The sequence below is a fragment of the Tyto alba genome, unplaced genomic scaffold, assembly GCF_018691265.1.
Source record: "Tyto alba isolate M040663 unplaced genomic scaffold, T.alba_DEE_v4.0 Super-Scaffold_38, whole genome shotgun sequence".
NCBI lineage: Eukaryota > Metazoa > Chordata > Aves > Strigiformes > Tytonidae > Tyto > Tyto alba.
The window spans coordinates 18,393,518-18,406,353 of NW_024881313.1; the positions used below are offsets into that span (position 1 = coordinate 18,393,518).

The following is a 12,836-nucleotide window of genomic DNA, read 5'->3' on the forward strand; positions in this document are numbered from 1 at the left end:
ATTTTACTAGACTTAGTTCTAAGCTAATTTTATACAGAAAATGTATTTTAATATAGATGACATATGAAGATAAAAATCACCATTAAACTGACATCCAAACCCTGAAAGCAATTTGCTGAGTTGAATTTGTGCCTCCAAAATGCATTCTTTGGGAGTACAAGTACAGAAAGGACTATGGTGGGCTGTCCCCGGCCAAGAGCCAAACACCCACCCAGCCTTTTGCTCACTCCTGTCCCATGGGATGGGGAAAAAATAGAAGGAAGGCAAGATGACTTGTGAATCAAAATAATGACAGTTTAATAGAGAAAGAAAAAGCTGCACACAGAAGCAGAGCAGATAGAGAAATTCCTTCACTACTTCCCATCAGTGGGCAGATACCAAGCCACTTCCTGGAAAGCAAGGTCTCAGCATGCATAATCGCTGTTTAGGAAGATAAATGCCGTAACTAGGAGCATCCTCCTTTCCTTCAGCAGAGCACAACATCATATGGTGTGGCATATCCCTTTGGTCACTCGGGGTCAGCTGTCCTGGCTGTGTCCCCTCCCAACTTTTTGCCCCACTCCAGCCTCCTCTCTGGAGGCGAAAGAGGGAAATCCTTGAGGATGTGCAAGCACTGTTCAGCAACAGCCGAAACCTGGTGTGTTATCACCTCTCTTTTAGTCACAAATACAAAGTGCAGCACCATGTGGGCTGCTAGGAAGAAAGTTAACTCCATCCCAGCCAGACCCAGTACATGTGTAAACAAAAAACTGTGAATAGGAGTGCATTTATCACTTCTCTTCCCTTGCCTCACCTCTCCTCATCTAAAAGTCCAAGTGCCAGATCTGCAAAAGTAATTAGGCATCTAATGATGCAGAAAGGTCCAGAAAGTACTCTGGAAATCCACAGGCGCCTAAATCCCAGTATTCTAACTATGTGATGATCCATTTAAAAGAAAAGAATTGCATGTCACATTTAGAGAGAAATGTAGACAAGGGAAGGTGCAAAGTCTTATGGTGAGACCACATAACTGCTTCCTTACCCATTCCATCATGGCCTAGTGAATCGCCAGCCACTCAGCTCCCTATGCCACACTTCAATTTTTTTCCTTTTTCCACCTGAATTTTAAGAATCAGTAGTACTAGTATTTTTAGCCACTTCTGAAAATTAAACTATCCAGCTTCCTGTATCTTCATATATCTAATAACTTTCAAAGTCTGTCTCTGAACTTCCTTTGGTATTATTCTGGAGCCTGAATAATGGAATTCTATATTCCCCATGCCTATCCAGAAGTTTTCCTTACAAAAAAGTTATTCAACTCAATACTGCTTATAGGTCAACAAGCCTCAGCAAGCAGTTCACATCATGAATATCAACTCAGCTGCAGTGCTGCACGAACAAGGCCAAGACAGACAACTTGAAGACTATGTGGCTGCTCTCATGCAGCCTGAGGTCTGAACAGATACAGCCTTTGCAGACCATCACTGGCTTTATACAGGATCAACACAGAAATCCTTGTGCCACATGCAGTGCAGGAGGCTCCACACATGGTCAGCTGGAGCACAACTAGCATGTGCTTGCATTGAGCACTCATCTGGTAGGCGTAATACCACAAGCAGTGCAGCAACGACACTTCAGCTGGGAGGGGCAAGCTTCGAGCATGAGGAGCAGAAAACATGCCTATGCTCTGCAGTGTGTTGGCAATGGTTGCCAGAATGGATACCATGGACTGGATGAAGCCTGTGCAGTGCTGTGAATTGCCAGAGCTAAAGAGGTCTCTGAGAATTTATTCAGAGTGCTGGGATGTGCATCACCTGCACAGCTCCATACCACAGACTACACTGCCATTCGTGTTTGCACTGCACTCCCATGAAACCCTGATGATTAAGGGTTAAGTATTAGTTTTTCATCAGGCAGCACTACACTCTTACAATTCTTATGTCTAAAAACTTAATTTATAGTCTCTTCCCTTCCATTCAACTAAACTACCTATCAGTGTAATTCTGTGCATGAAGGTGTGCTTAAAAGCTACAACACGACATCATCAACAGAGCTTTACAGGCAGCAATTAGTAACAAGATAAAATGATAAATAAGAAATAGTTCAAGCAAACAAACAAAATGTATTTAATAGAACTTATTAACTCATCTCTAAGGAAAACTATTTTAGTGATACTTCCCATTTCTGGTTCTTAGTGAATGTGGTCATCAGCATGCTCTTGGATGTTTATACAGTTCAAGCTATTGCAAACACTTGATTTTCATGCATTTGCCATCACTCAAAGTAAAAAGGAAAAACAAGCATAGTGGTTTATATTTTAATAGATATATTTTATAAGTCTCATCTACTGCAGTCTGTGCTGTAGGCAGTAAAGGAAAACAGAATGCAATGGCATGGATAAATTGCTGCCAGTTCTTACCTTGCCTAAGAATACATTTGTGAAAGAAGCAGAAAAAACCCACAACAAAACAACTTACCAATTTAGCTATAATGAGTGCATCATTCATTAAGTCCAAGAGGGGGGTCTCTGTATGAATATTGTAAAAGGAATAGGCAGCTTTGAGGCTTTTATGAACAGGATGGTGCATCACTGTTGAAGGTAACGTGTAGAAACTCAGGAAGTCTGTTAAAATACCATTTGAGCCCTACAAAAAAAAAAAAGTCTGTAAGAAGTAACTGCTCAGTTATTGGTTAAGATAACATGGCAGTTCTACAGAAAGAATAATAAGAATAATAAATGCATCACAGTTTTGCACACTGTAAGTATTATGGCATAACAGGTAATCTGACTAAGATTTGAAGAAAGTAGATTCTTGCCAAGGATGTACCTATACATCAAAGCGAGACTGAAGCCTCAGATGGTCACTTCAGAAAAAGAAACAAACACTTAGATTTTTCTAGTCTATTACACCAATAATATTTTGAGAACAAATTGCCAAAGCATTTCAGTTTGCCTCCCAAACTTAGTCTGCTATAAACAAAGCTAACAAAGCACACTTTGAAAACAGTATAGAAATTTTTTTCCAATTGAACTTACTTTTAAAAGAATATTTTTAAAATCTGATGAAGTTCATATTGAGGAATAATTTTCTCAGCTTCCTTAAAACAGCAAAAAAATATACTCTGATGGTATACAAAACGTATTTAAATCAGCACTAGTGATTATTAATCAACAAGCACAATCCATTTGCTAGACAACGGTGTTAAATCGCACCAAAATTCTATTAAGACCAGTAGTCATCAAAAAAAGATACTTACACAGAAATCTGAAGTATCCTACATAAACTTTCTTAATATTTCACACATCTTATGAAGTTTAACCATCTTTAAGAGTGTAGATTAGTAGGAAATGGGAAATATCATATGGATTATGACTGACACGCTGAGCACAAAAAAAACCTACCCAGATTTTCACTCCTCCTATTCCAATTTGGTCTCCAGTATCTCCAAGAAGATAAGGCAAAGGAGACACACAAATGCTTGTCTGCTTTATTTTAGAATGACTGGTACCCACTATTTTGAGCTCAATAAAGGACCTCACTGGGATCCTTAAACTGATAGTACTTCTAGAGTAAGAAGTAAGAGATGAACCCATTACATGCAAAAAAAGCTATTGTCTCAGAGCAGGTAGAGACTCTGTAGTAGAGATATACCAACAACAAATAACAGTTATTAAGTCACTCACTACATTCAGTAAGGATGATGAAAATATGAATTCAGGAATTACACAGAGCATTTTAAGATTTTAGTTCTGCACATTACAAAGATGACTTAAAAATCTGACACTAATTTCTCCAGGTTACACAGGCTTTAAAAAGATTTTAAACACTAACAAACCTATATTTTGTATAGTGAGAAACTAGTTCAAGAGACAGTGTAAAACAAGCAGGGGAAGACTGCACTGTTCAGTTAAAATGGCACTGTCAATGGCACACTCATGCTGATCCTGGTGCTTGAAGACTCTCCTGTAGGCTTCAACTCACCAAGCCAAAAAACAACTTAGGGAGCTGGGGTGGAAAGAATAGGGGTGGAGAAAGAAGGAGGAACAATAAAATAAATTACACCATGGAAGAGTCCAATAATCACTAGACCCACTACAAAGTAACTAGAAAGCTAAGTTTGGACAAAGACAACCGACCAGCCAGACCTCTCGCATCCAGCAGCAGTAAGTTTATAAATTCAGCAGTAAGTTTATAAATTCAGCTAAGAGTCCTGCACAAATTTAGGTTGCAGTGTGTGAATGCTGAGCTTCACAACCTGCAGCTTCTGTAAGGAGTTGGTAGGTTTAAGGATGTTGGAGCTGATCATTTTTAAATAACTACCACTTTAAACAAAGTAATACACCATCTGAATATGAAGTCTACAACTGATTTAGCATGTACTCAAAGGGAAGAGTGTATCTTTCTCCACTAGCTTTATTGCAGCTAAATGCTAATCTAATCCTGCACTGCTTATTTTGCAAGAACCATTGTGACCAACAGGTTGGAAGGTGGGGATGCTAGGTTGGGGAAGAGTAAATGGTAGGAAGAGATGATGCTCTCCATCTTGTTAGTGGACAAAGATTATAATTTCAAGATAACTGAACTCCTAGCTGACAGCAACTCATGACAGCACCAAGGGGTGTTAACTTTTTACTTCTGGTATTTTACATATACTCATGCATATACACATATCTATATATACACACACACACAAATTCATACACATATATATAAACACATTCTTTTATCAGCAAAAATATATTTTACTGAAGCAGACCATCAAAAAACATAATTCCCCCAGCAGGTGCCCCTAAAACTGATTTTAAAAATAAAGAATTTTGAACTGGTGTATGGCAGAAACTTAAGACACCTGAGAGAACAATACTGAATTCAAACCAAATCCTTATCTCAGTCATCGTATCGTTATTCCTTTTTTCTAGAAAAAGAGATTTAAAGACCACTGCTTAATATCATGCTATATCTCTATGGAAAAAAATGAAGGAATCCAAGTGGAAGGGTTGTTTTTAAAATATGTAAGGTTCTTTTCTGTAATATTTCCAATACAGTGGTATTTTTGAGATTTCAAAATTCTTCTTTAAAATATCCTGTTGTAAGAGCACTGCAGTTTATCACAACCAAACATCATTAACAGAACGCAATTCAAAGAACTGGAATCATGATATCAAATTCTACCTACAGCACACATTTTTCATACAGTCCATATTTCAAAAAAATGATGCTGAGATGAACTTTTGTAAGTGGCATTCACATAAACATTCATGAAGTAGTTAGGGCATGTTTTACCTCTACTACATAAGTGTCAATAATATGATCCCGAGGCAGGAACCAGTGGGCCACCTCTTCTTCATCCATCACAGGAGCAAGATTAAACTGTTTCAAATAAGTGTTGATTAATTCTTGTACTGCCTTAGTATCTTTTTGTTCCATTGGTCTCAAACCTGAAGTCTTCGTGGCCTTTGTAACAGAAGAAAAATAAATGTTAACATCTTGAAAGGAAAACAGCATACACAGCAAAGGCTGAAAGTGGGTTGCAGAGTCACTCCACTTGCTATAATGCATTCATTATTAGCCTACTTTACCCCAGCCACCTAATTCATTATGCTATTTTACAAACGGCTTTCAATCAGAATTCCCTCTCTTCTAATTATTGAAGTAGTCTGGGGCACTTCAATCTTTATATTTCATTACTGAAACAACTTAATTTCTCCAGAGAAACAGATACCATTGCCAACAGCCTAGACTTAACATGTTTTGTTTTGGTTTGGTTTGGTTTTTTAGGTCAGTCTTTATTTTTTATCTTTTCTAAACTACCTAGGGCCCAGACACAGAAACAAAACATAAAGCAATTTGCACATCAGAAGTTAATCTGAAGATCACTTGCGATTCAAAGTTAAGAAAATTACAGTCAAGCTATAAAACAAAGTCAGCTGATAAGGTTTAATTAGAAAAAAACTCCACTTATTCTTAACACTTGCAAACTCCCTTGCTAACTCAAATTTCTGTACAGGCACAACTGCTGTTCCATTAACAAGAAACTTACAGCTGTCTGAAATCAAAAAACCTACAGTATTTTAACAAGTAAAGTTATTTATTTGACTTTAAGCATCGGAAGAAGAAAAAAATTGCTTTCTAGTACTATGCAATTAATGTTTAAACAACCAAAGGTGATTAAAGTTTTCTCCCAGCTTTTGTTAGCTTTCCTGAATATTTCCTTTTAGGGAGGCTAAGGCTTGTTCTCTTCCGAGCTCATTTATCCTGCTTCATCTGTCAGAGCTACATACTTGGGCATGTACCACATTAATCACAGCAAAGTCAATTGCCAGGGCAGTCAGGTAGAGACCTCATTACTGGAAGCCTGAAATTAGTGTAGCTGATTATGCTTTGCTCAAAAGGCATTATTCTGGGAGATGTATTTATTCACATACTCTGGGAGTCAGCAGCCACATGAAAAATCAAGGCACGTTTTGCCACAGCTCTGGCCTGCGTATTACATCTTAGTCTTCCTGCTTTGCTGAGCAGCCTGGGACCATGGTGTGCCTCCACAACAGCACATCATCTAGATTTTTAAATGCCCTTAATCCATATGGGTATTCACCTGACTCATCAACACGACACTTCTTATGCCATATTTCCTTCATAACCTCCATAATGAACTACAATATGAAAGGTTGATTTTGGCTCCCTCCAAGCCTTCATGCCTCTTATAAAGCCATACACTGGAGCAGAATGGGAGGAAAAGCAGCTGGAATATCTTTATCCCCCAGCAATGCTCAGAATGGCCACCAGTAAATGATTATTTGCAGACCTAGAAGTGAAGGGAAGTGTACAGAACTGGGCTAAAATTTGTTTCTCTGTTCCACATACCAAGCTGCACTGGGCATATATTCATGTGGGTCTCCTGGCTCAGGATCTTGATCAGTCAGGAAGACATACAGAGACAAACATGCTCCTGTTCTTATTCTAAACACAGACAAAATTTACCTCTTTCAGAAAACTCCTTGCTCAAGAGATTAAACACTTACAAATTTTATTTTTTCTATCTATAGGTACCTGCACAAACACAGCCTTCAGTGAGGGTGGTATTTATTAACTACAGTATTATTTCTGAAAACCTTTTTGATTCATACTGTTCAAGTGATTAGGAATGATTAATTCCTCTTAAAGAGAGATGATCTCCGAGTGGCAATGATATTCCAAGGACACTAAGAAAAGAGGTTAAAATGCAAGAAACAGTGTTTGGTGCTGAGGGACAGGACAGTGGCCTGAATGAACAAATTTGTGTGACAGTACTGTTTATGGGAACAGCCTGAGACTGAGGATAAAGATCCTCAATAGCACTTAAACCCTATCTTAAGAAAAAAACTCCAAGAAAACCCCAAAGCATAAGACCTAAAGAGAAAACAACACGAAGGTTAAATCTTTATTTTCCATGGGAGAAGCTCCCAAGTCCAATCTAAAAATATACCAACAGCTGAGGCATATGGGCTCCTGCACCACTTAAGTTTTAAAAGCTGATTTTCAAAGCACCTGTTTTCTATTTGCACATCTCTGTACAGTAAATTTGCCTTAGCTATATTTTATAAATGAAATATGATATATTCTTTGTTTTCCATAATTTATTTTTCTGTTGAAATCCAGGTTTTATGATAAAGGAAGACGATCAGGGTACAACTGCTGTTGTTCCTAGTGATTCTCTTAGTTACACTTTTTGTACTGTAAGTAAGATCCTTATTCTTTAAACTATTATTTTCTTGTATTGTTTCCATAAGAAACAGTACTAGAGTTGCCACAAAAACCTATATTTGAAATTGTCTACTGCACTTTTTTTGACTATTAAAAATGTCTTCAAGATTTGATGGAAGCTATATTTAGCTCTCCAAGATTAAAACCTAATTAATTTGGTTATTAATTCCTAAGCTCTGAAAACTGCTGCCCTGCACGCAAGGGAGAATCTGCATGTGCAGACACAGGCAGCATGCATGCAGCACAGGAAGGGAGTCTCTCTGACAGCAGCAGGAATTCAGACCAAGCCATGGCACGTGCCATCTTAAACTGAGGCGTGCTTAGTGTATTACTCAAATATGTAAGTCATAAGAGAACCTGCAACATCAAGCTAAATATAACCAACAGACACAATACTCCATAGTCAGATAAATCATTAAGGTACTGTAAGTGAGGAAAAAATTTTTTTTTTTTTTTTTAACCAAAAGGGAGGGTTTGTTTAAATAAAAAAAGGGTTTACTGATATGGTACAGGTAAAAGATATTCTGCGGTCCCTTTAAATAGAAAGGCCGCTTTTGTAAGTAAAAAAATTGCTTTCTAACATAAAGCTTAGACTAGCTTCTATAGGCTATTACAGCTATGAGATTTTTTTTTTAATAGTACATGTCAGACTACTTACAGTGACTTGCCCTGTCATGGAAATGCCTCCTAAGACTCTTTGCCAGCCTAACTATTAGCTGCAAATGTGAGAAAAAAATATTTTTAAGTAACCTAGCTATGCCAGAACACTTTTTTTTTTTTTTTCTACACAACATACATAAGCAGTACACAACATTTTGAGTGGCTTTTGCTGAGCCTGCTCATTGCAGAACAACATACTCTGACTGAACAGGAAAAGTTGTGAATTAGAGTAGAATCAACAATCCCACTGTACTCAACCAACTTTCTGATAGACTTCTCTGAAAATTTGAAGACACTAACTGTTAATTTTCTGTTCCAGTAATCTTTTATCAGATTAATCATACCGAGAGTAGTCTTACGTATCTTCAACTGAATCCCACATGTTTATGAAGTCAAGGTTTCTGGTTTCTTCTTTGTTTCAGGCTTTTAGGTAAAAATTTATATTTATTCCATATACACATCTACCTTTCCAGCATTAGTCTCTTCTGTTTAGTATGGCCCTTAAGGTCTTTTTCATCAACCAGAGATTTTTTTTTTTTCACTGTCCTGCATGCAGTGCCTTTCCACAGAAAAGCCTGTGCTGTCAGAGACAGATGGAAGGTTATTCTGAGCCTCACTAGCTGTGGGGATTCTCTAGAAGTCATACTGCTTACATCAGGAAGTCTGTAGAGCTTCATTGTTCTTTGTAGAGTCATGTTTCTACTCAAATGTGAAAATTTCACCTCCACCAATTTTCTGGGATTCAGTGATCGATGCCAATACCTGGAAATAAAATTAATAATTAGATTAAATAGTATTTTAAGTGTCAGCTTCACTTGTATCCATTTCCCCACTTTCTCACATTTTTCCTCCTCCTCTCCAAATTTGTTCCTAAGCAAGCCTGTACCATGTCTGTAAGAAGCCTGAGCAACAAAAGATAAGGAATAGCAATATTCAACCATATTTTGAATCTAAGCTAATGTTTTTTGTTACAGAATGAGTAATCACAGGGCTAAACATTTTAGTACCTGCCATAGCCCTGACAAGCTCACCATAGTTACATAGTAACACTTACTTTCTTGTACAGAAGGGACCCTCTGCTCATGTCTAAGTAGTTTGTTGGAGATCACTGTGCAAAAGAACTTCCCTGGTTACTCTAACAGCATGTTTGGTTTTGGTTTTTTTTTGAAACTTACAGGATCTTTGGTGTTGATAGGTACAAACACAATTTCAAATCACAAAGTACCCTGTCCTCCAGAAGGCTAGACAGATGAACTAATACTGCTGGAACTGAACTTTTCCCAGTAGAAATAAAATCAATTCCAAGTAAATTAAATTATACTTGATTATGTATAACTCTTCTCACGTGAGTTTTCCCATCTTTATCAAATGCTGATCAAGTCCTTTCTCCAGGAAAGATGAAAGTATTTAAAAAAAATAAATCATACAATTCCCAGAAATGCTCTGCCACCTTTGGCAAGCAAGCAGGTTAACAGGGAAGCGTCCCAGCAGGGAAACAGGCCACTTGAAAAACACAGGTCTACAATGTTGTCATTGATAGCGTGGCTTACCTCAGAAGGTCAACAGAAATATCTATTAGGCTAGTTAAGCTATGCTAAACAAACTTAAAATTAGATTTTAGTCCGAGAAGCTGTTTTATCCAAGGTACTGTAATAGGAGTAAAAAAAAAAAAAAAAAAAAAAAAAAAAAAAAAAAGAAACAAACAAACCAACCAAAAAAGCACCCTGACAAACACTGAGGCCTTCAGGTTAGTCAAGGCCACAACATTTAATTTCATTGAATTATATGCTTTTATTGTTTCTAGCCAATTACTTAAAACGTTCTTTAAAATGAGTGCCATAAGAACTGATATTATTATGAACATCACCTAGGTTACCTGCAAGTGGCCACAGGTTTGGGGAGTACCACTCCAGCAGTGTAAACAGCCTGAAAAATTCCTTCCAGGTTTACTCTTCTGGTTATTTCCCGAATCAATACAGGTGCTACCCGTTTAGATCTCAGTTTCTTATGGACACACAGAAAATTGATTTCTACCATTTTCTTCACACTAAAAGGACATTCAATAGTGGAAAAGTTATAAAGAGTTGCACATTGCATATTTTCATTTGCATAACTGTAGTTTTCCATGTTGTGACAGAAGAATTTGAAGTAAAAATAAATTGGTCTGTGACAAAGAACATCTGCAACAAATACTAAACTATGATATTGCGAATGCAATGGCAAATTGTGCAATATGTAAGCTGTGCCTAATGTGTTTGCAACACTCCTTTTTCAGAGCTCTATCGAAACTTAACCAATTGCCTTACTTCAAGATGCAGAATGGCATCCAAGCACATGCTACGTGGTATCATAATATTTTATGATTGTCAGCGTATGAAAACCTGCCCAAGCAAGTTCAGCTGACTCACTATCCTTTAAATACTTTCCAGTAGGGTCAGAAAATTCAATGTCATTAGCTGTATCATCCATCAGTAAGAAATTCCTTAAATATGCATTACTGGTCTTCATTGTAAGGAACCCACAAGCAATTTTTTTTTTTTTTTTTTTTGGCGTCGGGGGGAAAGAGTGAAAAAAAAAAAAAGTCTTTAAAAGTCTTTGCTACATACAAATGCAAAAGTAATGGTGCATTTTACCTGTCATAAATACGAATATTTGCAGGGATGGCACTTATGAATCCTACCAGTTTTTTGTTTGAAGACACTCTAACCCCACAGTGCCATTGGGGTAACCAGCCTGGAGGACGTAGCGCCCTAAAATTGATGACAGAAATAATTACAAATTACTGCCTAAGAAGATGTAATAAAAACACCCTTCTCTGCACTCCAGCCAGAGCAGAATGTGGAACTTGCTACTCACCACAGAAGAAATTCAGGTGAATAATCAAATCTAAACATATTATCATCATCTTCTACATAATTCTCATTTAACAGTGTGTATAACTCCTTCAGCTGAAAACACACACAAAAATATTCCGAAGATTTAACCACACACATCAATCAGAATAAACTTCAATGATTTTAGATATATATAAAAATTGTTTTACTTACAACTTCAGCATTGCTAAGATCCAATGTGTCCCACATAAAACCTTGTGGCAAGGAATATGGCTCTAGGCGGACATTGTCCTTATCTGGTTCAATTGCACCATGTGAAGTTATAACTTCATCTTTTGAGGGAGGAGGAGGTAAAAAAATAAGAACAATTACATTGCTATCTTTCCTGACAGTTCTCAAAAGTGCATTTAACTCACATCATGTATTTCCTCATAATTATGTGATAGGAACATGAAGCTTTTAACAAATGCTGAAAAATAATAGTATTATTAGCTTATACTACTTCCCATTCTCACCGATCGCATTCAGACTAATGATGATCTCATCAGAATATCTGTAGCTATGCACAGAACTACTTTACCTCAACTAATAGCTGGTATTTCGTAACACAGGACAGCAATTTATCTCTACACACACAGCATTTAGCCAGCCACAAGTTCCACACTCTCATCATGAGAAACACATTGTACTCACAGCTAACAAGCTGTGGCTCGGATCCTGTTTGCCACTGACTTGAACAGACGTGAACTCAACAGGATTACCTAGGACCAGTGGCTTGGCAGATCCAGGGCATTTAAGGAATGCTGGTGAAATATGAAACTCATTCCTACATGAAAGCATGCTTTCTTCTCCCCCCTTTGTTTACAACTCCAGTCCCTCAGTATATAGCTGTTGCTCTTCTATGGAGCAGCACCTGCCAAATCAAAGAATCACAGAATCATTTGGGTTGGAAAAGACCTTTAAGACCCTCAAGTCCAACTGTTAACCTAGCACTGACAAGTCCATGACTAAAACATGTCCCTAAGTGTAACATCTACACATCTTTTAAATACCCCCAGGGATGGTGACTCAATCACTTCCCTGGGTAGCTTGTTCCAATATTTGACAATCCTTTTAGTGAAGAAGTTTTTCCTAATGTCCAATCTAAAACTCCGTTGATACAACTTGAAATCATTCCCTCCTGTCCTATCACTTGTTACTTGGGGGAAGAGACCAACACCCACCTCACTACAGCTTCCTCTTAGGTAGCTGTAGAGAGTGATAAGGTCTCCCCTCAGCCTCCTTTTCTCCAGGCTAAACAACCCCAGTCCCCTCAGCTGCTCCTCACAGGACTTGTTCTCTAAACCCTTCACCAGCTTCGTTGCCCTTCTCTGGACACGCTCCAGCACCTCAATGTCTTTCTTGTAGTGCAGGGCCCAAATCTGAACACAGTATTTGAGGTGCAGCCTCACCAGTGACAGTTTTTTACCCAGTGACGAGTACATCCATCCAAGCCATAAGCAGCCAGTTTCTCCAGGAGAATGCTGTGGAAAACAGTGGCTCTACTAAAGTCTAGGTAGACAACATCCACAGCCTTTCCCTTATCCACTAAGTGGGTGACCTTGTCATAGAAGGAGAT

The 12,836-nt window shown here is 37.9% G+C and overlaps 1 protein-coding gene across 1 annotated transcript in view; it reads right to left on the minus strand.

Annotated features, from left to right (window-relative positions):
* Window positions 1–12,836, minus strand: part of NMT2 (N-myristoyltransferase 2) — a 36,496-nt gene that overhangs the window by 6,446 nt on the left and 17,214 nt on the right. Inside the window, exons 4-10 of the mRNA XM_042801988.1 lie at window positions 11,432–11,550; window positions 11,241–11,332; window positions 11,018–11,134; window positions 10,261–10,431; window positions 9,038–9,146; window positions 5,265–5,435; window positions 2,457–2,624 (exon numbers count right to left, since the gene is read on the minus strand). Coding sequence (XP_042657922.1) covers window positions 2,457–2,624; window positions 5,265–5,435; window positions 9,038–9,146; window positions 10,261–10,431; window positions 11,018–11,134; window positions 11,241–11,332; window positions 11,432–11,550 — 947 coding nt within the window. The remainder of the gene's footprint in view (window positions 1–2,456; window positions 2,625–5,264; window positions 5,436–9,037; window positions 9,147–10,260; window positions 10,432–11,017; window positions 11,135–11,240; window positions 11,333–11,431; window positions 11,551–12,836) is intronic.